Source organism: Diabrotica virgifera, chromosome 9, assembly GCF_917563875.1.
Source record: "Diabrotica virgifera virgifera chromosome 9, PGI_DIABVI_V3a".
NCBI lineage: Eukaryota > Metazoa > Arthropoda > Insecta > Coleoptera > Chrysomelidae > Diabrotica > Diabrotica virgifera.
Genome location: NC_065451.1, coordinates 107,602,722 through 107,629,832, shown reverse-complemented (window position 1 = coordinate 107,629,832; position 27,111 = coordinate 107,602,722). Strand labels below are relative to the sequence as shown.

The window sequence follows — 27,111 nt, the reverse complement described above, 5'->3', positions numbered from 1 at the left end:
TTAGAAGAAAAAAATCTTTAAAAGTATACCTATCAATGGAACTAATTATAGAGGAATGTTATTAACTGCCTATAATTTGCATCATTTAATAATTTAATTGAAAATGACACAGAAATACACACGTATAGGGTGATTTTATATTTGCTTTTATTATTTTTTTTTTCTAAGATTTATATGCATACCTACATTGCTTACCTTTATTGATGTGTTAAAACCTTCTCTTATTAACAAATCCTTTTTTCTTGTATCTTTTGTGATTTTACGTATCTTCACGGCCAGTGTAGCTTGACAGTTGAAGTTTCTATTTCGAGGTCGATTATTATTTCGGGATTTGTTTTTACTAGAATTTTGGCAAACAAAATCTTTACGAAAATGAAGTTTTTGTAAATTTGGATGTGTATTTGAAACTATCCAATCAGTACGTGTTTCTATCGAATATTTCTTTATCCAGTTTCTGCATTCACTTTCAAAGTCATCACAAAATTTTGTTTTCACTTCCACAGTATATTTACCTTCATTTATCACGTTGCCTAGCGCAATCTTACATACTGGGTCAATACACTTTAAAACGGATTTAATAGTTTCAGCATATTCTTCCTCCATTTTGATGTATTGGTAACAACAAACACGTGTACTTCACACCGACAATAGCTATACTAACATAAAACAGACAAAAACACGCGGCCTCGCGCTGGTACGATACACATATCGCGAAATTTGCTACAGTCACAGTCATGTATGTATGGGTGCCGAAATCTATGAGCGTTTGTAGCGTAATAGTGTATTTCAAAGGCTAACCGATTTCGGCACTCTGGTGCCGTAGTGTAGGAGCATTTGTAAATATGCTTCCGGCTCTGCGGATTTTACTTAGTTTTGTCATGGTCTACTTATTCCCAAATTTTGGTGCACTATCTCGATCAGGAACGTTACAAAAAACCCAATTATAATTTTTATATTCACCCCTTCCCCCACCCCTTTGTCGGCCACGCAGCGTTCCGCCCCTGGAGATTTTAATTAGTTACGTCATGACCTACTTATTCCCAAATTTTGGTGCACTATTGGAACATTATATAAAAAGTGGCAAGAAACTAGATCCGACACAGATCTTCAAAACTATATGGTGGCGAAAAAGGAAGCGAAAGTAGCAGTAGCAAAAGCCAAAGCAGAAGCGTATTCAAGCCTATACGATTAACTTGATACCAGGGAAGGCGAAACGAAGATATATAAAATAGCCAAACAGAGAGCAAAGAAAGCAAAAGATTTTAATCAGATCAGATGTATCCGAGATGAAAATAATAAAATACTAGTTCACGAAAAGGATGTCAAAAAGAGATGGAGAAAGTACTTTGACAGCTTATTAAATAGAGAATTTGACAGACAGCCTGTAGAGTCAACGGAGACAGTAGCAGCACTGGTCACCAAAATAACAAACGAGGAAGTGGCTCAAGCGCTTCAAAAAATAAAGAAAGGAAAAGCGGTAGGACCAGAAGATATTCCTGGGGAAGTATGGAGAGCATTGGGAGAGACAGGAACAAGGTGACTAGCAGGTTTATTTAATAGAATTATGGAAGTTGGACAAATGCCAGACGAATGGAGAAGCAGTATAGTAGTCTATACTATAATATATACTATACTTTGTCTACCAAAACAAGGGAGATATACAACAATGTACAAACTACAGGGCTATAAAATTGCTTAGCCACACCATGAAAATATGGGAAAGAGTAATTGATAGACGGATACGTGAAGAGACCGAAATATCCGAGAATCAGTTTGGATTTATGCAGGACAGATCAACAACAGATGCAATTTTCATTATAAGGCAGTCGATGGAAAATAAAGGAGCAAAGAAACAAACGCTCATATGGTATTCATTGATCTTGAGAAAGCATATGATAGAGTTCCTCGAGAGATTCTGTGGTGGGCACTCAATAAGAAAGGAGTCCCTGGTGAATATGTAAATATTGTGAGAGATATGTATGAGGGAGTAACGACTAGTGTTAGGACAGGTGTGGGAGCGATATAAATTTCATGTAAAAGTAGGATTCCACCAGGGCTCGGTGCTTAGTCCTTATTTATTCTCATTAGTTTTGGACCAGCTAACAGCGAAACTAAAAGGTAACATTCCATGGTGCTTAATGTATGCTGATGATGTTGTGTTAATAGGAAATAGTGAAAGAGACTTAGAACAAAAACTGGAACAGTGGAGACAAGCTTTGGAGGAAAAAGGTTTAAAACTTAGTAGGACAAAGACGGAGTATTTGCAATGTTCATTTAAAGATGGAGTTGCTACAAATAACACGGTATCTTTGGATGGTGAGCTGATTGTAAAAAGCAATAGTTTTAAGTACCTGGGATCGGTATTACAGAGTAATGGAGAAATATATGGAGATGCATGCAGTAGAATTAGGGCTGGATGGATGAAGTGGAAAGAAGCGAGTGGTGTGCTGTGTGACAGGAAAATTCCACTGAAGTTGAAGGGAAAATTCTATAAAACAGCCATAAGACCAGCTATGATGTATGGAACTGAATGTTGTGCAGTGAAAAAGAAAGAGGAACAACGAATGCATGTGGCGAAAATGAGAATGCTTAGATGGATGAGTGGAGTGACAAAAGGATAAAATTAAAAATGAGTATATTAGGGGAAGTCTAGGTGTGGCACCAATTGATGCCAAAATGAGAGAGCATAGGTTGAGATCGTTTGGTCATGTTCAACGTCGAGACGACGCTAATCACCCAATACGAAGAATTGCTAAAGTGCAGATTCCTGGAAGGGGTAGGAGAGGAAGGCCAAAGAAGACGTGGGGGAGACGATTAGGCAGGACATGTTGGTAAAGGGGATGAATATTGATATGGCTCAAGATAGAATTGTATGGAGAAATGCAATTAGGGAAGCCGACCCCGAATAGGGATAAGGCAAAGAGAATTATGATCAAGTTCTTTATGCCAATAGATAATCTTGAGGAACTATTGGTTTATGAAGATTAGATCCTAAAACCAAAAAAGTTATGTTTTCAGTTTTAGGAGCCCTCACTAAAATGGAAAAGCGAGCACTAAACTGTGAGCGGGAAAATAATTTCAAAAATTGCTTTTGCTGATTATAGTGCTATCTATGCTTAATCCTAAAAAATGTCTCAAATAAAACTTACTTATTTTCACCTAAGGAATCCAAATCTGCAATACAAAATGGGGTTTCTATTTAAGATTTTAAAGTAACCGCGCACCCCCTGGGATTTTTTGGGAAAATTAACGTGTTAAATAGTTTGGCGGTTATATTAAATTGCTGCAGCATACGTTGTAAATCTTCTGTAAAATTTAGTATTCTTAAAAGAGATTAGTATTGCATCGTCTGCATAGCAGATTATTTTAAGTTTAAGTACCAGACATTATCATGAACAATAAAGGACAATAAAGGACTCAGGGATTCCTGAGTCTGTCTTATCCTATCGCCAGCTGCAATTGAAGCTGACTCTCAAGACTCTATGGAAAAATAATAAAAAATAAATTTAACTATTAGACAAATTTCTATTAGTAAGTGTCTAAGCAAGACTCCTGCATAGCACTTACTTTATTTAAAATATATTGGAAAGAAGCGCATTCAGTCGTCAATTTCAAACTCTCACATTATGATGGACCATAGTCAAGATACAAAACCTTCATTTCGTTGGAAACTTGACGAATAAAATTACTGCCCTATTCAAACCATACACTAACATCAGAGTTGGTAGGTACAGCTATATTAATAACAAACGTCTGTTTTGTCATGTTAAAGAAAAGACACCAGGAATGTACACTACCAATATAATCTACAACCTACTGTATTAGGCTGCAAAGGACAGCCAATATTGGACAGAAAAGTCAATAACTTAAACAGCGTATTACCAGAACAAAAGCTACTGCCATAATGGTAAAAACTCATGCGCTGTTTTCGATTATTTCATTAACACAGGTCACCAGTTAGACTATAATAATGATGAAATCCTACAAACACTAAAATTGCAAAACCAGGCTGTTTCTCGAAATGTGTTACATTGCAAAAACAAAAAATGTAAGAAACTAAAATGTAGACACCAATCAACTGCCTAATATCTACAGAGAAAATCCTAATCCAAATTGTGGATCATTTTCAGGATCATTTTTTTAACCTCAGCAGATGACATGTCATCATTTTTTGTATCTATACTTAATTTGTCGAAAGAATAGCGCCACTAAAGTGAAATTAGGCAGAACACGCCGCCAGATTATCAGACTAACGATACACAAAACGTATTGTCAAGTGGAGGTCACGAGAAGAAGCAATACGGATCAGAGGACGTAAATCAACTAGATGGACCGACGATCTGAAGCCTGTTATCAGTTATTGGATGCAAGCTGCACAGGACAGACAGATGGAAAAAGCTGAGGGAGACGTGTATTCAGCAAAGGACGTGTACAGGTTGATGATGAATTGATTTGTATTGTGCAGGTATGGCGCGCTATATAGGTCAGGCGGTGGAGTGACTGGTTATCACGCAGAAGACTGGGTATCTATTTCCAGCGTCGGCGCCGTCGAAAAATCTAGATATTTTTAAAATATCTACAGGTCTCAGGTCGACTTAGCCTGCATGAAATGAAGACGTTGGATAAAACTAGAGTAAATAACAGACAGTTGAAGTGTAGCACTGGCAATATTACCTTCCTAGGCTCAAGAGATAGCAGAATGCCATACTATAATCCCAAACTGGCGCTAGCTGTATAAAGGGAACGTATGCTCAAGATATAGCAGAATACCCTGCTATAATCCCAAAGCTCTGCTAGCGGTATAAAAGGAGACTATTATTATTTTATAGATATATTTCTAATGGCAAAATGTGTCAGTGATATTTGTCTTTTTTTTTGTTTGAAATATGGCCTTACAATTTACTATTTTTATTACAAATAAGCCACAATTTTACTTTAAAAATATATTTATTTTGTCTTCGCCACTAACAGACTTTGACGATTTTCACTTCGAAAATTGTATTTTCAGAACGAGTTCCTAAGTGAAAGTCGAAACATCAAAATAAACTTATTTTCAGAAGAAAGAGTCAAAGAATTTTAAGAAAATAACGTCAAAAAATATCTTCTTGTCATTAACATTAATTAAAAAGTATTTCTTGTGTAAAAAATCCACTTTGTTCTTTATTATATTTCGTTTTTATTATTAATATCAACATCTTTTTAGATCGTCAGATCGTCATAATTATTTAAACTTCAAGGGGCTAGGCGCAAAATCTTGGTCCAATGCTATTTAAATGCATTCATTTTTTTAAATCTTGAGAAAACTAATAAGTATTTTTGAAAAATTTAAATGCAGAATAAAAGATTACATTATGAACGACGGCCGAAAGTCCCTGAAAACTTCTATAATGTTTATTTTAATAAGTTACATGGGTAAAAAAAAAGAGAGAAAATTTAGTGTGATATTCAATTTCAGATATTTCATTCGAACAAAACTTTTTTTATTCTAAGGGACTCTTGGCCCTCGCTAATAACGTAATCTTTCAGTCGGCGTTTAAATTTTTCAAAAATATTTATTAGTTTTCTCAGGATTCGAAAAAGATTAATGCATTTTAAATAGCATTGGACCAAGATTTTGAGCCATCCCCTTAAACCATTTAGTACATATGAAGTTGAACGAAATGTAGCAATTTTTTACAAATTTCAGATATTTCGTACAGAACAAAGACGCAAGGCAAGACGTTCAGTACTTTGCTGATGACTGGGGCTACCATCCTGCCGTAGAATATGCTAACGTTGGACCACACAGCCAAGCCAGTGCAAAATTTGCCCTTGGGCATGAAGCCGTAGTCCAACTAAGGAATAAAGAGGTAATGTTTTAACTAAAATATCTATTTTTACCTTGGTACCATAATATGCTACTATTATCTCAATGGAACTGGGTGGGTCAACCTAGGTTATAGTCCAAGAGCTGGAAGCGGATTTCGCTCGTGATAAGTAATATGGACAAACTATACGGGGATATGTTGAATTAGTCGTGTACATGTACATCACTTTCCACACGGGCGGAAAGCAGAGCGAGGGACGAGGGTAGTTATAAGGGGTCAAAATCGCGGTTTTTTTTTGTTTGTGACGCTTATGACCAAGATAGTGAACCAAAATTTGGTAATAAGTAGGTCATCACGTAACTAAGTAGATCTTCCAGGGATGGAAACCAGAGCAAAGAACGAGGGTAGTTATGAGGGGCCTAAGTCGCGGTATTTATAATTTTTTTTTTGTGGCACTCGTAATCGAGATATTGCACCAAAATTTGGGAATAAGTAGATCATGACGTAGCTAAGTAAAATCTCCAGGGACGGAACGCTGCGTTTGGGACTAAGGGTAGCGAGCATGGGTCCGTTTCCTGTCCCCCGTGCAGTTTCTGCCCCTGGATATTTTGCTTAGTTACGTCATGATTTACTTATTCCCAAATGTTGGTGCTCTATCTCGATCACGAACGTCACAAAAACCCCTTGTAATTTTATATTCAACCCAGCCCCCACGCAGCGTTCCGCCCCTGGAGATTTTATTTAGTTACGTCATGACCTAGTTATTCCCAAATTATGGTGCACTATCTCGGTCATGAGCGTCACAAATAAAATAATAAAAACCGCGACTTTGACACCTTATAACTACCCTCGTCCCCCGCTCTGGTTTCCGCCCGTGTGGAAAAGTAATGTACATGACTAGTTCAACATATATTTGTATAGTTTGTCCATATTACTTATCACGAGCAAAATCCGCTTCTATCTCTCCGACTATCAGGTCAGAAAACGTGTTGAGCTGCCCCCCCTTGCAAAATTTAAAAAACAAATAGCCCTGATTTATGAGTTATTTATGAGGTTTCATATTCCGCAAATTAAAAATTTTGAGCTCGTTCCACTGAGCAGGAATTTAATATTTTAGTGGGGGGCTGATTCAGCCCCCCACGCTACTTAAAAATAAGAATATTGAATTGACTTTTGCAGCAGAATTACGAGCTATTTATGAGCTCTTGAAATGATATAGTTTCGATTTTTGAGCTCATCCCCTTCACCCCCAAACAACCCTTTAATAAAATGCTGAGAAAACTTCAAATAAATCGTATTGCGGATATAATTCCTATAGCTTATATATTCTAAGAATAAACTATTAAATCACGTACAACCCCTTCGCAAGAAAACCACCCCACAAGTGACTGGGAGCTCATAAATTATTAAATGTTATGTAGTCGCCAAATAAATAATTTAATGCATCTTAAGTACAACTCTCTCTTAAGCCGGGAAGATAGGGTGGTTTTCTTGCAAAGGGGTTGTAGCTCAATAATCGAAATGCACGTGATTTAATAGTTTATTTTTAGAATATATATAAGCTATAGGAATTATATCCGCAATACGGTATATTTTAAGTTTTCTCAGCATTTTTCTCTTAAGTTAAATCAATTAAAAGTGTTGTTTGGGGTGAAGGGGATGAGCTCAAAAATCGAAACTATATCATTTCAAGAGCTCATAAATAGCTCGTAATTCTGGCGCAAAAATCGATTCAGTACTTTTAAGTAGAGCCCCCCACTAAAATATTAAATTCCTGCTCAGTGGAACGAGCTCAAAATTTTTAATTTGCGGAATATGAAAGCTCATAAATAGCTCATAAATCAGGGCTATTTGTTTTTTAATTTTTGCAAGTGGGGGCAGCTCAACACGGGTCAGGTCAGATCATGGAGCAAGAGCACTTGATGAGCGGCAAACAAAAATAATTTTGGAATGGAGTAAAATCTTCGTTTTATGCGGGATGAAAATATTCTATCTTTTGTATTTTTCCTTGATGATCGTTGCCTAAATGACATTATTCATTAGTGTTTTTACAGCTAGCCGTTCCATTGAATAGTCGAGGTTGATTAATGTTACGCAGCATGAAGACAACTGATCCCACTTTTTTAATGGTAAATTGTGAAGTAATTGTGGAAATCTAGGCAATCCCATTGAATTTAAAAACTCTGTAGAATTGTTAGATGATTACGTCATCCTTGTTTATTAATTTTGTCAACTGATCTAAAGGAAAACAACTTTTCTTTAAGGAAATTCTAATGGTTACATTAAGAACATCGACATCTGTATTTTTTGCCACCAAGATTGCTCATGCACTCAGCTAATAAGGTTATTGAACTCTTAGACTTCTTGTTCTTCTGCCATCTGCTCTAATGAAGGTTGATTATGTCCAATGCAAATTCGTCTCTATCTTCTGCTTTTCTTAAAAGAGTCTGTGTGTTGAACCCGATCCAGTGGCGAATGTTATTCAGCCAGGATATTTGTAATATTTATAATTTCTAGGTATGTGCCCCAAATATGCTTTCTCTTTTTAATGATGGTCAAAATTTCTCTTTCTCTTCCCATTCTGTGCAACAAAATTTCGTTCGTAATATGATGGGTCCATGGTATTTTCAAAATTCTTCTAAAAAGCCACACCTCAAAAGCTTCCAGCTTTCTCATTAAGTCAACATTAACAGTCCAGGCTTCAACACCATAAAGAAGAATAGAGTGGATATAACATTTTACCAGCCGATATCGGATTTGACACAATATGGATAAATAAAAATATCGGAAAATAAATGAAAGGCACAATTTACAAAACAGTCGTTAAAGCAATAATGACATGCGTGGCCCAAACACGACCCGACACAGAGAGGACAAAAATATTGCTCGAAACAGCGGAGATGAAAACCCTTGAAACCCTTGAAATCCAAGAAGACTTGATTTGTGGGCCCGGAATAGGTAGGTCACAGTACCCAAATGGCGGAATGTTTCTCTTAACCCTTATCCGGGCAACACATTTTACTTACGTAACCGGGCAACTCGGGTCCGTTGGGCCCACCACTGTTCGTGAATGTACTATTAATATTTACCCATATATTTCTAATTTTCTTTTTTTAATTTTTTACTAAAGTCATTTTTAAATTGTCTAGATTAATAAAAAGTGCTACTATAGTATGCGGTCTACCTTGAGGGTGCGATCTACCTTGAGGGTGCGATCTACCTGAAGGATTTGCCATATTTTCATGCCATACTTGTCTGGCTTTGAAGGCATATACTGCTTGAAAAGAGACCTACGTGGATACGTTACAAGTTGCTTATCTACTGTTATGTTTTTTCCTGGTAAATAGTATTTCTGAAAGTTTTGTTTGACTTGATTCCACACATGGCGTATTGCTGCTAATTTTTCGTTCCTTCTTCGTTTAGACCTGGTGTCTTTATGGTCAAATCGAACAAATCTTAGCAAATTTTTGAATCGTTTAATGGATGTTGGCACTCATGTGCCCTGCAGTTAGTAGTAGTCCAATAAAGGCATATAGCTCTGTAGAGTCTCAATATTTCCAGTTCTCTATCCCCAGGACTTTTCGGCTTCTTCATTTGTACACTTCGCTATTTCGTTCACAATTTTTTCGTCCACAAACAAACAAAAGGAATCAACAGGATCATCTACACTTTGACCGGGGGCTAATATTACTTTGTGGGTTTTGCTTTTTATTATGTCGCAAGATCGCATACGTCCTGTCGTTTGTGGTTGACTCTTCCAGTTTATTCCATCCTTAGTTTTAAAACTTACACACTCTGAAATCTAAGAACTTGTAGCTACACATTCTTCTTCATTATCATTCAATATTACTTGCTGATCATCCTCTTCACTTGCTTCCGAAAAATGATATTGAATTTCAGAGTCACTTTCAATGCCACCTACTTCAGGAGATTCTTCATCATCGAAATCCCATAAATTATTAGCAATATCTTTAGTTCTGCAGCTGATAAATTTCGGGACATTTTATTCGCACTATCTACTTTCACTGTAAATATAATTTTAGGTGCTTAGTTGTCGACACTAACATCGATATCAAACGATTGATAGCAAAATATGTGTATGTATAGGTTACCTACCTAACAATATTATTGCATTCCAACAATGATTATCAGTATTTATAATTCATTAAGGATAGATATAACACCTATTGTAAGCATCTATTTGATGTTCACACCAAAGAGATGTTTACATTGTTTGTTACAGGTTTATACTTTATTATTGGATTTCCGGAATCATAAAGGTCGCTTAGATAATCCACGAAAACATTACCTGACTGCCAGATTAACTTCTGTAACAAAGATTTAGTCAATTTCAATTTTTAGTCATTTAGAATAATTTCAAAAATGGTAATGAATATTTGGCATAGCTCATGACTATGTTGAAGGAAACATAGTTCTAAACAAATTCAGTGATGCATAAAACTTATTAAAATTTTTTTTATCAGTTTATGATAAAAGAATTGGCGTCTCGGGCCTGTTAGACCCACCCTGCCCGGATAAGGGTTAAGTAGTAAGGCTTTACTGGGAAATAAAGTTCCCTAGGATGTGCATGGCTTTCACAGTGTTTTCCCAGAATCCATCCAGTGTTTAATAGAGGAAAACAGTAATGAAGAACTGAGAGATCCGCCTTTTGGGGAAATAATACACCAAAAAACATGGAAAGTCATAGACCCTCACCCACCGAGAGGAACCTATTCCGGCTAGAGTAAGTCAACCTGGGAGCAAGCTGTAGCGTTTCAGCTTCACTTTCACTTTTTTCACCTGGACTTACAGGGGGTACAGTTTTGCACCACCATGGTGCTCATTTTCCGGTATGCGGCAGCAACCTTTCGAGAAGTCAGTTGGGATTGTTTGGGAACAATGAGTTTTGTGATAGAAACTTTCTGTATATGGTGTTTCATATCACAGACATTTGGTTAATGCATTATGGTTATTAATTATTTTTCTTTCAGATTTAGCTTGTAGGTACTTATTGGTTTTTAATATACATGTAAGTTTAGTAAGTTCCCAAACTTACGTATAATCCTGCGGTATTGTACGTTAAGGTCGACATATTTGCCAATAAGGTATTTATTTTATTTTGTTGGGTTGGGTTGGTCGATTTCATTTCATTATGTAAATTTAGGTTGTAAAATTAATTGCTTGTTCCCAGATATTTGGGTATTCATTTACGTATCTTCATTTATTCGGTCAATTCAAGTCATTTGCTTAGATATTTATCGTAACTTCAATCTATTTCATTCATTTGTATATTTAACTTTGCTTATTCATTATTGTATTTTCTCTTCGTCAGGCTTTTGCCTATTTATTTATATTAGTCATATTTTTCGGGTTTTAATTTAGTTGTACGTAGCAAGCGTACTATAACCATTTGGTAAAGAAGTCTCATGTGAGTTGTACCCCATATGTAAGTAGGAGGTTTTAAATTTGGTAACAGGTAACATTATTGTTGTTATCTTAGATAGATATAGCTTTTGTATAACTTTTGTATAACTTTGTCATTTTAGAGTCACGTTACTTAAATTAAATTTGATCTAACTCAGAGATTGTTAAAAATCTGGTAGTTAAATTTAATAAATGTTTATTATTTTGTACATAATTTACTCTTATTCCCTTTATATTTACATTTACTTATATATTTAATATTTGACAGCAGTTTAAGATACCTGGGAGAGTGATCGAAGATCATTTTCTTGGCGCCCATGATTTGTTAGTTTTATATAATTTGTTCTTCTTTAGCAATTATTCATCTTTATTTATTTTCAGTACACTATTCTTATTTTAGTATTTACCTCTACTAGTCATCATTATCTACTTTGAGCTACTCTTCTTCGACAGGCATGCGAACGAGCCGTATTCATCCTTGAGTGTCAAGTTGTTCTCTTACATCTCTTGCTAGCCAACTCTATTCAGTTTGCCTCTGTCTCTTCCCACTTCTACTTCTATCCCTTTTAATCCCCCTTTCTTCAACTTCATCATCTTATCATTATCCTTCCCCTACAACTGCTTCAGCTTTTTCTTAATATTTTCCTACTTCGGCTTCTCAACGTAGAAGCCACCTCACTCTCTCTTCATTCTTGTTCATCTAGTTATTTGCGTTTTCCTTACTTCTGTTGGAGTTTATCACTCTCTTTACTTACACTCCAACAGAAGTTCTTCTTTTTATTTGTTTCATTGGCATTGTTTCATGGAAAGATCGATGGTATGACTCTATGGGACAGAGCTAGAAGTACAGATATACGACGGAGATGCAAGGTGAGTAACAATAATAACTGGGTAAGAAAGAGAAGAATAGAATGAAGAGACCACATAAGCCGAATGACAACAAATAGGGTAGTCAGGACAGCGAGAGACGCTTCCCCAATAGAAAGACGATCAGTGGGAAGATCACGAAAATGATGGAACGACAACTTACTAGAGGCACATTGAAAAAACAGACAGAGTCATGTCTACACAAAAAGAAGAAGAAAAGAAGAAAAAGAAATAAACAAAATAGTATGACAACACTGTGACGCACAAACATAAGATTCAGATGTAGGTTTCGTATGGTGCACTAATATACAAGTTGTCCTTATATTTAAAGAAATTGTAATACCCGTGCTACAGAATACTTTTTTCAGTTTGTTAAAAGTATTTCTTACCTGTTCCATTCTTGCTTTAGTCTCTTCTATATATTCACTATTTTCATTAATAATTATTGTACCAAGATATTTCTATTTTTCAACTTTTTTTAATGTGTTAATTGTTTTGTTTTTCAAATTTTGTAAATATAAACTTTTGACTAGCACTGTATAATTGTGCTTATTAAAAATGGCGAAATAATCGAAATGTTTAAACAATAATAAAGTTTTTATTTATAACAGACTGACAAATACAGGATTTAAAAATGATCTACTATAATAATATAAAAATATCCGTTGTATAAAGTCAGTGAAATGCTGGGGACCTCGTCCTCTCACGCGAAGTTTATAGAGATATGAGAAATGTTACATAAAAAACAAGAATGTCGCTCACGACAATTTTGGTTCGCCACAACTCGTTATAAATTTTATTAGCCTTAAATAATTGGAGCATTATATAAATACATGTTATTATTCACATATTATGTAAAGGACGAAGTAAGAATGTTCATGTTGTACAATAAAACATTAACAATGATGTCCAATTAAATAACGAATAGGAGAAATTGTTATCATAAAATTTCTTTTATAAGGAAATTGTTTTACATCATGTAGTTGTCCTTTATGGTTATTACTGAGGTTATATTACTAAGGTTACTGACGTATATTAACTGAGACTTTTGCGTATTTCTTATTTAATCTTCGTATTGTTCGATATCGTCCATTTTTATAATTCCATTGTACGATATAGACAGTATATTTATTTTTCTTTTCTCTATTTACTTCTTTAATGCTCAAAGTATACAGCACTATTGATCTTACTGTCGTTTTGAAGATTTTCATTTTTGTATTTCGGCTTATCTTCTTATTTTAACCTTGTTGTCCTTCTGCTAATGTTATACAATCCGACAAGCGATAGCTAGTGGGTGACCTTCTCGTAGTGTACAGTGGAACCCCGTTAACTCGGATTAATTGGGACCGCGGCCGATCCGGGGTATCGAAAATCCGGGTTAGCCGGAGAAAATGGTAAAAATTAATAAAATATGGTATGCTTACAGATAAACTCCGTTATAATTGTCACACAGACACTGGTAAACCACGTTCGCATTCCACACAAAACCACACAAACAAAGCGTCGTCAAATGTCTCATTCTTAGCTTTATTAGCTTTGCACCGATTGTCCAAACTGTCTTTTGTTATCATTTTGAAAAAAATTCTTCGATTTTAGTTCCATTTTTCTTCCAATCCGATACTGTAGATGTACCGACACCATAATTTAATGCTGCAAGATTCACCTTTATCAATTCTACTTAATGCTTCTAGTTTCTTTTCCGCTGTCACTACAACATTTTTACATTTTGTTGCCCTTATAGACAAAAGACACGCAAACACAAAATCTGAATAAATTTACGAACGATTACAAAACCGAAGCGAACAATACGACTTTACTACACACAATACCGTCTCTGATGTTATGTTATTAATAACGATGATAACTAAGACCATTGTTAAAAAAACAATTTTAATAGTCTTTTCTAAACAATGCTAAGAAAGTTTCAAATAAATAAAGGATAATACAGGTGCCTGTTTTCGATAACACCACAATGAATGTGGTGTGCCATGAGTCATTTTTACTATGGTAAATGTAGTTCAATCCGGTTCCATTATCTCTCAAATATTATATTACATAGAGTTGGTACAAAACCTCGTGAACCTTGAAAATGCGTATGTATAACCGAAATAAAATGAAGCAAAAAACATACGACTATTTTATTTGCTGCGAATTGCGCGACAGGGTCCCATCTGCACCCTGATATTTTCAGTAATGTCGGATTCAATCGTTTCGTTCGTATATTGACGTCACCAAATGAATGAATTAGGTTCACGAGATTTTGTAACAGCAATACATTTTTATTGTTGAAATGTTTGTCTGATAAAAATCAGTCCGGGTTAGCCGGAGTTCCGGGTTATCGGGGGCCGACTTATCGGGGTTCCACTGTATATTTCTCGTTGTGTATTTTCGAGCAGTCACCCGCCACCGCTCGCTTGTCGGATTGTACCTAATTTTATTCAGTTTGTTTGTTATTACTTTAGTTGTTAATTGTAATGGTAGGTTTAATAAATTATTTTCTCTGTAATGGCCCAGATCCGATTTTTCTACTTTTTGAAGAGGGGTATTATGACGCTCGACCTCCATTCTTGTGATATTCTAGTGTGTTTTATTATTTTTTGGATTATTTTCAATAGGTGTTTGGTCAAATCTTGTCCTCTGTACTTTACTGTACTCTGACTGGTAATATTATATATTTTAATATTCTTAATGCTTCCTTTTCCTCTTCCTTCCTCAAAGTTTATTTCTCCTTTTGTCATCATTTTAAGTGTTGGTAGTTCATTATCGCCACCTTCAGCAAATAGAGATCGACGGTAGTGTGTTCATGTTTCCTTTTGAATGTGTTTCTATTTTATTTGTTCGATCATGTCTTTTCTTTATCCTCTATTCATTCACCATATTTCTTTTTGGGTTCCGTAGAAGTCGTGTTCCATCTATTCACGACACGAGAAACTCGTGTATATCGAAAGTAATTTAATGAGTGCTAAGATCCAATCGTATACATTAAAAGCCGAGTAAAATAAACCCGAAGTACGTTTGTAAATATGAGTAACATATCTTACAGCCACGATCTTAGTATTGGTCTTGACGTTCGAATATCTTATTGCTTTAAATTTTTTATGCTACTGTGTAGGGTGAAAACGTTAACTCTAAAGGTTTCTACATATTATCAAGCACTCATCGTTTCCGGCACGTAGCGCAGTCTCCGAGAAACCTGATTTTACAAAGAGGTGTCTGATACGATACGTTCCGAACAGGATGAATGGTTCATATTTTTTAAAACCATTAAAATCAATATTCTTCGGAAACTAAACGCTACGTGCTGGAAACGATGAGTGCATGATAATATGTAGAGATCTTTAAAGGTCGTAGCATATTATCCTGCACGTAGTGTTTTCAGCACATAGTGTAGTCTCCGAAAAACCTGATTTTACAAAGAGGTGTTTGATAATACGATACGTTCCAGACAGTGTGAATTATTGTTCATTTATATTTTTTTTAACTAACGTGTCTCGACAGCTACTGGTTATTGACACGGGAACAGTTTACAATATTATAGATACAAATTATACATACATTATAAATACAAATAAATATACATTTCGTATGATCAGTTCTTATTGGTGAAGTCAAATAGTGATTAAACACTGTGCACTGGTTAGTTTAGTTGGAATACACGTGTTTCTTTTAGGAATTTTAAGAACACTGAGAAGAGAATTTTAGGAACACGTTTGGAACACTGAGGATGTCTTTTAGATTCCCGTTTAACTTTAATTTTTTTCTAGAGAAATCATACTGATAGCAGTCCATTATTACATGTTTAATGGAAAGGAGAGTATTGCAGCAATGGCATACTGGAGGGTTTTCTGACGCCATAAGGTATCCGTGTGTGAGACGTGTATGCCCTATTCGTAGTCGGCGAATAACTGATTCCTGTTCATGGATGACATATTGAGCCGATATAAGTTAGGTTGAATTTCGTGCAGCTTAGTTTTTGTTCAATTTAATTGGTCTGCCAATGAGCTCAGAATTTTGTGTTTAAACAATTGTTCATATTTAAAACCATTTAAGTCATATTTTTCGGAAACTAAACGCTACGTGCTGGAATCGCTACCTGCATGATAATATCGACCTTTAGTGAGGCTACTACTAAACGCTTGGAAGCCTTTGAGATGTGGGTATACAGACCACTACTAAGAATAAGCTGAGTTGACAGAGTTAGAAATAAAGAGGTCCTAAGAGGACTGAAGAAAACAACACAACTGGTCAATATAATCAAGAGACGCAAGCTGGTCATATTATGGGACAGGAATATGGCAGGCAATACGATATCCAACTATCGATAACGGTCAGTGGAACTAGAAGGAAAATAGGTTTCTTCTTTTGTCATACGTTAAATACGTTTGAGTACACTTTTCTTCCAAAAGCATCATCACTCAATCATCGCTTGTCCTCTGCTGGACATAGATATCCCTCATAATTTTGCATCTGCTTTGATATTGTGCCTCTTACATCCAATTCCTATGACAACGTTTTAGATCATCAATCCCACGTGTTGGTGGACGACCTCGGCTTCGGTGGGCATCATCTCTTGGTCTCCACTCCAGTATCCGCTTTATCCATCAGTTCAGCCACGTTACCTGCCTAGTTCCATTTCAGTCTTGCTATTCTCTCTACTGTTTTAGCCATTCCTGATCTTTTTCGTAGCTAGCGATTTGCGCTCTTATCCAGTAGTGAAACGCCCGGCATAGGACGCTCTATCGCCCTTTGAGACACACGGACTCTGCACTGTTTTCCTTGTCATGGTCAACGTTTCCGCTCTGTAAGTCAACCATGGCAAAACTTTCTAATTAAAGGGTTTTATCATGCGATTTGAAAACATGGTTCAGCTTGCTGAAGGCTGCCCAAGTTATGTAGTCTTATACGACGGAGAAGCGCAACGGTTTGGTTATCCTTTCCTAGGAGAATCTTATGAACTAGGTATTTAGAAGCCATCATCTGGTCTATGGATCTTGTTCCTCGCGTATATATTCGCTGACTACAAGATTTGCCATCAACTGTGTTTTAGATATATTTATTTTTAATCCCCCTTTTAGCGAGGAAAGGTAGAGCTGATTTAACCCATTTAGCGCCAAAGGTGCGAAAACGCACCATTTTTTTGTAGAATTTTTTTTTGGCAATTCATTAATTTTTTTTAAACCTTTGTATTTTTTAAGCAACCAGAAGATATAAGTGTAACTAAATTTAATTTTGTTTAGTTTCCAAACTCATGCTTTCATCACAAAAATATTTTCTAAATGTCCGACATTTTCAATCCTTTGACGCAACTTTATTTTTACTGTAGTAATTTTATCGGCATAACACTTTTGTGATCAAATAAATTAAAACATTATTTTTTTAACCTATATGTACACCAATTGTTATAAAAATACAAAAAAAATAATTTCTGAGTCATCAAATCTCGTGTTTGAAAATAATGGTTCGATAACGAACCATTGGCGGAAGTCGACATATAATCCTGTCTGATCAGGAATAAGTTCAAGGTGATGCACAAGCAGTAATTTGTTGGGATATTTCTTTATTATGTGTAAAAACACGTATCCACTATGCTTTCACTCCGAGCTCCTGCAACTGCTCCACATAGTGGACACGTTTGGCGCTCCCGGGCTGTGCAATTTTGCGCACTCTGCCTCGGCGCTCCAATCTGGGGCGGTTTATATGTAAGGGAGCGAATACCGTATCGATTGGAGCAAATGCAGGGAGCGCGGAGCGCAAGAAGTTCGTGAACATAGTGGATGGTTGGCGCTCTCGGACGATGCAACAGTGTGCGCTCCGCCTCAACGGTCCAATTGGTGTCGGTTTATATGTAGAGGAACGCATACCGTATCGATTGGAGCAGTTGCAGGGAGCGCGGAGTGCAAGAGGTTCGTGAACATAGTGGATGGTTGGCGCTCCCGGACCGTGCAACAGTGCGCCAAAGACCGTGCGGCAGTGCCTCGGTGGTCCAATATTACGAACATAGTGGATACGTACCTTTAGAAAGACGGGTATTCTGGTATTCAGTTTTGTTATAATCTAGGGTGGGGGAGGGGGGGCTCCATAAGGGTGGATGTGTAGTGTTGTAGACAGTAGACAATATGTCGATTCGTCGAATTTATGCAACTGGCACAGTGCAAGATACAGGATTGGAAAGTGTAAACTTCAAATATCTAAAATAATTTCTAAAAAGGATAGAGGGCCGTTCGACTTCATTTTTGACAAAGAAGCTGAAGAAGGTGTAGGCAATGTTCTAACCATATTATTTTTGTTTATGAAAACTTCCAGGTCCATTTACACTCTAAATGTTTTGAGACTTTTCACAACAAATAAAATTGTGTATTTCAATTTTTATATCTCATTTCCGCCAAAGGTTCGAAAACGAACCATTTTGTTGTTGTGACACCTGCCATTATCAAAGTGTAAAAAATTTTTTTTACGAATGTTTAAGTTTATTTTACTCTAGTTAGTCAAATATATTACATATTATTGCAGTATTTCTTTGCTTGGCGGTTAATGGGTTAAAAGTTCTTTGGCCTCACTTATCCTATCATCTATTGGCACAATATCATCTACATACCTCAGGTGGCTTATAGCCCGTATACGTGACAAATATTTAACGTAGAGATTTGAATGTGCCGTTTGTTGGTGTCGATTTATCGACGTGTATCGATTTTTTAACCAAAAATCTGCATCGATTTGTGTCCACACGTTCGATTAATCGATACCAATTAACAACACAGTCACATTGCTACGTTAAATAGTTGTCATGTATAAGGGCTATAAGCTTTTCTCCGTTTATGTTTATTCCCTTGTCGGTCAGGTTTGCCCTTGTACACATATATTCCAAAAGCGTAGTGAACAATATCAGTGATATGGGGCCTGATTCTAATTCATTTCGATATCGCAATTTAATTTCGACTCCGCCATGACAGATGTAATTTATAGCGATTCTTTTTTTTTTCATATTAATTCCAACTATGGATATTAACGTTATCATTTTGACACTACTCATAATTTGGGTTGGTCCTCCTGTTTATTGAATTTATTGGCTATGCAACCACCGCAACGTTTGTTGATAGTCTGGGCAAATTATCGAAAAAATATCATTTTGGGAAAAGTTATTTACCAGCTACTTTATTGCTAAAATCTAATGTAAAGATTGCATATATTAGTAATATGGGATATGACAAGTACGCAGAAAGTATGTTATTTTTTCTTCTTTTTTTCAATTAGTGCTCTGTAACTCCTAAGATTTTTCCTTTAAACCAAAAACACTCAAATAAAAATTCACCGCAATTTAGTTCTGCACAAAGTTATTTTTTTTTTTTTTTTCGATTTCCTTCAACAAAAATTTGACTCGGATAATCCGAGTTTTCCCAAAAAAATCTGCAATATTCACTTAAAATTTTAGGAGAGTAATTATTTTAAAATTAAGTTAACGCTCTTAAAAAGGGCACGGCTTCTTCTTCGAAGAAAATTTCAATCTTTGAACCATTAACTTTTTATTCCGGTCCTCTTTGTACATACAAATTTTCATATCTTCAAGACACTCATAACAAAAAAGATTTATGTCACCAAGTTTTTTAATTATTGATAAATCATTACTTCCCTAAAATCTTAGCTCAAAATTAATGATTTTGTTTGGAAAACCCGAATTTTCCGAATAAATATGCAGAATTAAATTACAGTGAATTTTTATGTGAGTGTTTTTGGTTTAACGTTAAAATGTTCTGAGTTACAGAGCAACAATTGAAACAAAGATTTCGGAGCGCCAATTTGTTTATAAACCAAATAGCACACATTATGCGGACTTTGCATAGCTATATTACTATTATATGAAACCTTAAGATTTGATTCCAGCATGTCCAGCAATAAAATAGCTGGTACATAATTTTCCTTGTTTTATACACATTTTCCCAGATTATTACCTTACACCTTTCATTGAGTTGATAATTCACGTTATGAACATTATCAATTATTATATTTCTAATTTAATACTATTCTATCTAATTCCTCCAAAACCAGCAAATTTCCATAAAACCCAGCCATATTAATACCTTTTGCTTTAGTTTTCCTTGCAAGAAACAAACAAAACAAATCTCCTAAACTAAACCTAACCTGGCTTTCGGCCATTTATTCATGTCCGTGTCACCATAATTTCGACTCGAAATTATAATATCAACCCCTTTTTTTTAGTCGCAATTAATTTCGATAAGTCGTTATTTCATGACATCATTTCGTTAGTTCAACTAAAATCCACAACGCTCTCACAGCCGCATTTCAACGTCGCCATATTGATTGTGACTTGTTTTGAGTCGAAATTTGAATTAGAGTCAAGGGCATGGTGTCCTCCTGACCTACTCCACGTTATATCGGGAATTTCTGAGTTTGACGATCACCCACTCTAACAGCAGCTGTTGTCTTTTGGTATATGTGTTTAGTTATAATATGTATGTATTATACCGATATTCAATTCGGATTTCTGTCAAGGCTTCCAACATTTTTTTGTTGATTTATGGTGGTGTCAAAGCCTTTTTCATAGCTCACAAAAATATTAAAGCTAATGCTAGTTATATATTTAGCTTTTCTTCGAAAATACCTACTCCAAATACCTAAATCAAATACTCATCGAGTATATATGCTACCATAATATATGCTAACGCAGTTTTCATCTACTCGTAATTTAGTAATGTTCATAAACTAAATGAAAGATTGTATAACACTCATTAACCCTAATCTCATGCGTGCTTTAATTAGAAAATTATAATAATCTCTAGAGGATTGCAAAAACTATTAATATTTATACCAGTATTGAACCAATTTCATAACAACATACCAAATAAATTCTAAATTAAATTAAATTTCATAATTGTTTATAATAGCCACAGTAAATAATTTAGTTCCATTCCCACATGCGTATTGAGGCTATTTTCAATATGCTTATGAGTTAGTTATACTTTTCTTAATACAAATATTTTAGTAGGAGTAGTAGGCACCTCTAGTTTAATCTTGGATATGCCCCAGTTAGGGTAATGGTGAATCCCACTCTGTCATTAGTTGTTAATACTAAGTGTTTGTTCGTGGTTAATAACGATATAACATATAGAGAACTAGGTTTAAAAAAGCATTTTCTTCTACAAAATTTTTTCTTATGGTCGCTTTTATTTACAACTTCTACTAATGAATGTAACTACTTGTAGATTATAGATTAAACAACGGATGAATAATAATATGTGTTATTCCCGATGAATATTTTGTGAACTAAACTACGTTAGCGACGAGAAGATATTATTTTTTTGGTCATGTTTATGGTCATATTTATGAAAATATAATATAGTCCAGGTAAATTAGGATTTTCTCAGGACACTGAATTATCCAGGTTCTAAATAAATTGTTGAGTTGTTATACACCCTTAGTAAAAAAAACCTGCCTGTTTTATCAACATAGTGCAAAAAACGCAATTTTGCACCCAATTGAACAGCTAAATAGTTGGCATATACTTTCAAAATTTGATTTCTCGAAAAAAGTGAAAATCGTTATGTGTTAATAACTTTTATTAAAACTAATATAGAACTTTGATGTTTTACCCATGGTTTTGTATTAGGATAATTAACAAACCCTCAAAATTTAAGACCAACCCATTAACTAGTTTATAAGTTACTATATTTGTTTACCCCTAGGCCAATTATTTGCTATAACACAATATCGAAAATAATGAATATTAGGCCATTCTGCCGATGCCAAGTAAAAGTAAAAGACTTATACTCTCAGTATGTATTAAAAAACTATAAAAAAATTACTAACTATAGTCAAAATCTTTCTAATGCCAAATCTTTTTACATATTCGCAAAGCTCGCATTTTAACTTCTTCTTCACATGCTATCTCCGCGACAAAGCAATCATCATTGCTATTCTAACTTTCGACACTACAGCCCGAAAGAGTTCAGTTAAGCTGCATCCAAACCATTCTCTAAGATTTCTCAGCCAGGACATTTTTCTCCTACCTAGGCTACGCCTTCCTTGAATTTTTCCCTGCATAATTCATTTTAGGAGTTCATATCTGTCACCACGTGTTAAATGACCCAAGCAGGGCCGTGCGGTGCTATGATGCGGTGAGGCGGTCGCATCAGGCGGCATCATAATTAGTAAAATGAAAATAAATCAAAATATTCATATGGATAACAAAGTGATATATAAAATAATCATATTAAAAACAAAATAGAATATTTGAAAAATATCCGATGGCTTGTGTCACTCGAGTTTAAAGAGTAACCATGTCACTTTGCAAACTTAGTTTTAAAAGTGAAAGCGTCTTCTTCTACAGAAACAACAACCTTTTTTGTCCTATACAAGAACTTTACACTTTTTTTCTGGTTCCACAAGTTCTGAAAAACCATGTTTTTCAACTAACTCTAAAACCGTTAAGCGATACTAGATGGTCAAGGCGAATAGATGCATTGAAAGATTTCAATTTTGTGAAATATATGATGCCGTATTCGAAACAATAGAAGAAGTCAACAAAGTTACAGAAACTAAAGTCAAAGCACAAGGATTAGCAAAAAATATTAAAAATTATAAATTTATATGCGGTAAAGTTCTTGGTCATGATATTTTATTTCATATAAATTCAGTCTCGAAGATGTTGCTTCATGTAACTATAAATTTGTCAGATTGTGTAAGAAGGTTGTCAGAAACAATAAAAAAAAATTAAAAGTTACAGACAATCTGGCTATGACCAAACGAAAATCACTGCTAACGAAATTACAGAAAATCTTGATATAATCTCCGAATTTCCAGAGGAAAATGAAATTCGGAAATGAAATTGATTATGAAAAATCTATGGATGAGCTTTTAACACAAGAAGATAAATTTAAAATAATTTTTTTCATCTATATTTTAGACATTACCATTAATTCTTTGATTGGTCGATTTTCGCTTCTAGAAATTCATAAATAAATAAATTTTTAGTGATATTTTTAAATTGAGGAAAATAGATTGATAAAACACTAAAAAAATATTGTATGAATCTTCATTCAATACTTTCAATAGTGTTTTTCATCGATTGCTATTTGTTTCGAGCTTCTGTCTTGTGTCACATAATATTAATATATCTACGTCATACATCTTTGGTTTGTATCATGGGTATATACCAATAATATGTGTCATATAATATATTAATATTGTGTGACACATGACAGAAGCTCGAAACAAATGACTGTGAATGAAAAGCCCTATAGAACCCTATAGAAAAAGAATCGAATATACAGGCAAATGATCTTCTAGAAGAATTGCGTGATATATCCCAAATGATAACATACTATGAAACCTTTAGATGTTTTAAACTGTTTCTGTATACCCAAATGTAGTTGTATCGCTAAGAATTTTATTAACACTCCCTGTCTCAATAGCTAGTGGGAAAAGAAGTTTTTCAAAATTAAAAATTATTAAAAACTATTAGACAAACAAAACTAAAAAAATTAGCACTAATTTCAATAGAGTCCTCACTAGCTGCTACTTTAGACTACAAAAATCTGATTGATGAATTTGCCAAAATTAAAGTCAGAAGGGTAAAATTGTAATTTTTGAAAAATGTTATTTAATGTTAATACGTATTTCATGTAATTTAAATTATGTTTTGTTTTTAAAATAAAAGTGTGTTCATTTTGTGCAGGTGCATTTAATAAAAAAAGTTAAGTTTTAATTATATTTAAGGGACGGCATTTTGAAAACTTGCATCATATTGAAAAGATGTATCGCACGGCTCTGGACCCAAGTATTGAAGTTTCCTTATCTTGATGGAATCCAGTACCTCCCTGCTGTTCTGTATTCTTCTTAGTACTTCCTCATTGCCTGGTTATTCTGTCTGTCCAGGCGATTCTCAGCATATTTCGATATGTCCACATTACAAATGCTTCCAATATATTGAGACATTGTTTATTAAGAGTCCATGTCTCCACACCATACAAAAGAACAGAAAATACATAACATTTTCGTACTCGCTTTCTAAGGTTTAGGCATTTTAACACGAATTTTCAAATAAAAAAATTTAGCAAATAAAAAAATATCAATTTAGGCAAAAGTTAGAATTGATTTTTTAATTCACATCTAATTCGTTGATAACAATTAAGGAACCTGATTAGTGCCATTTTAAAGAATGAGATTTGTATTTTTTCTCAAAAAATTTGCACAAACATTACACCTTCACATGACCCTCTACGAATTTAAAAAAAAAATGTAGTTCGAATGGTGACTAGGTGGAACCTATAAATCCACCGAGTTCAAATACCAAACAAGCAATTTTAATATACTAATCTTTTCTATATCTCCGGATCTACTTATAGTCCTGTCGCCAGGGGGGGTACAACGGCCTCCTTAATTCAGATGGACTTACCCAAGTTTTTTATATATATTTTGACCCGCAGAATACGAATTTTTTGGGTAACAGTTGATCCGGATGTCGATCAGATTGTTATAGACAAAGAATTTGAGGAATTACATAACAGTGATTTCTCGCAAAACAAAACGCATCTTTTTGTATTTTTTGGGTCATTTTAAGCAAAAAATATTCCTACAAGTTTTTTCGTAGAATGCATAGTTTTCGAGATAACAGAGGTTGAACTTTCAAAAAATCGAAAAATTGCAATTTTTGAACCCGAATAACTTTTGATTAAAAAATAAAGTAGCAATTCTGCTTACCGCATTTGAAAGTTTAAGTCAAATTATATCGGTTTTGATTATTTGCATTGCTAAAAATTTATTATTTTATTGTTAAACAAAGCTATAAACACCTAGTATGTGAGTGATGTTTTCAATGATTTCTCATTTAAAATCGAACGAGTAGGCAGAGTAGCTACGAGTGCAAGCGAGGCAATTTCTACGTAGCAGGCGTTAAAACGCATGTATTAGGCACGGGAAACACTATGTGTTTATAGATTATTTTAACAATAAAAAAAATTAATTTTTAGCAATGCAAATAATCAAAACCGATATAATTTGACTTAAACTTTCAAATGCGGTAAGCAGAATTGCTACTTTATTTTTTAATCAAAAGTTATTCGGGTTCAAAAATTGCAATTTTTCGATTTTTTGAAAGTTCAACCGCGGTTATCTCGAAAACTATGCATTCTACGAAAAAACTTGTAGGAATATTTTTTGCTTAAAATGACCCAAAAAATACAAAAAGATGTTTTGTTTTGCGAGAAATCGCTGTTATGTAATTCCTCAAGTTCTTTGTCTATAACAACCTTATCGACATCCGGATCAACTGTTACCCAAAAAATTCGTATTCTACGGGTCAAAATATATAAAAAAAACTTGGGTAAGTCCATCTGAATTAAGGAGGCCGTTGTACCCCCCCTGGCGACAGGACTATCAATAGATTTTGATCTCTTTTTTTATTTGTTTTTGTATTTTCTACGTATATGTAATTTGTTTATAAATTGATAATTATTAAACAATCTAATTTATCTAGAGTTTAGACAATTTTTGAAAAAAATATTTTTTTTGCAAAAATCTTTTTTTTTTCAATTATAGTTTTATTAATAAACATGGAAAACGTTAAAGTACAATTTACTAAATAAATTATTTTTAATAAATAAATATTTATTGTAAGTGTGCTTTAACTTTTTATATGAATAATAATTATTGTATGATTAAAAAATAGATTTTTGGACAAAAACTATTTTTTTAATTGATAAATGTCTAGACACATTGCATATTTGTAATTTACATAAAAAAACATACAAATTAAAAAAAGAAAAACTCAATAACCATTGAGTAGATCTCGAGATATAGAAAATGATAATAGTTTTAAGTTCCTTTATTAGTTTTTGAACCCGTGGATTTATAGGCTCCTAGCCCCATTTATTAGTTTTTGAACTCGTGGATTTATAGGCTCCCAGCTCCCCCTTCACTTACCACGATTAGTCACCATTTGAAATATATCTTTGAAAACTGGTGTAAAATACCAGTTTTTCGAATATTTAAAGTATTTTTTCTATGGACAATGTTTTTAAAGTTATCCCAAACGGTTATAAACTACAAAATTTAAAAATTTGGCATTACGATTTTTGACTATAATAAATTTGGCACCCTCAGAATTACTCTACCTTCATTATTTGCTGTCTTATGTTTGCAAAAAATAGGTCTCTGGTATAAACAAATATAATAACTTTTAAACTCATTAATGAATCGGTCTCAAATTTTGACGGTTTGTTATGTAACCCAATACCCAATATTGGGTGAAACACCAAAGTTCGACATAGGTTTTAATAAAAGTTATTAACAAATAACGATTTTTGCTGATTTTACAGTTTCCGAATTAACAAAATAACTTTTTGTCTTTCAAAATCCAGCATTTTAAAGACTTTCCAATTGTTTGAAAAATCAAGTTTTATTTTATCTCTTTTATCTTTTTAATTTGGTGCAAAAAAAATCGAAAAAATTGCGTTTTTGCGTAGGTTTTCTTCCTTTTCTTCTTAGCTCTCCCAAACCCTTCTGTTGGTCTCTACACTAAGCAGCATATTTCCATTTTGTTCCGGCTATTCTTTTAACATCCTTTACTTTGGTAAGGTATCCAATGTTGAATTATTGCGTTCCAACGTTGGTCTTTTTGTCTAGCAGTGTGACCTGCGAAGCTCCATTTAGCTCCAAGGTTTTCTCTTACAGGTTTACAACACCTAAAAAAGCTGTCGAATACCTGGATAATGTAGTGTCCTAAACATGGCCTATTTTTTGCTTATTTCCGTGGAGTAATAGTCATTATTACGAGTAATACGCTCTACTACTTCTATGACTAATTTGTTTATTCAGGGCCGCCGAGAGGGCGGTACAGCCGGTACATTTTACCGGGGCCCGGCGATGTAAGGGGCCCGGCGTCGACCAGACCAAAGTCGTAATTTTTCCCGTTTTATTTGCTATTCACTCTATGTTCATAATGCGTTTAATTAATACTTAGCTATATTTAATATTATGACATTTAACGATTGGTTTTAAA

The 27,111-nt window shown here is 34.4% G+C and overlaps 1 protein-coding gene across 1 annotated transcript in view; it reads left to right on the top strand.

Moving 5' to 3' along the window:
- The window catches only part of LOC126892733 (titin-like), a 291,000-nt gene that overhangs the window by 247,693 nt on the left and 16,196 nt on the right, over positions 1 to 27,111 (top strand). The window contains exon 4 of the mRNA XM_050662370.1: positions 5,687 to 5,849. Within this exon, the coding sequence (XP_050518327.1) occupies positions 5,687 to 5,849 (163 nt within the window). The remainder of the gene's footprint in view (positions 1 to 5,686; positions 5,850 to 27,111) is intronic.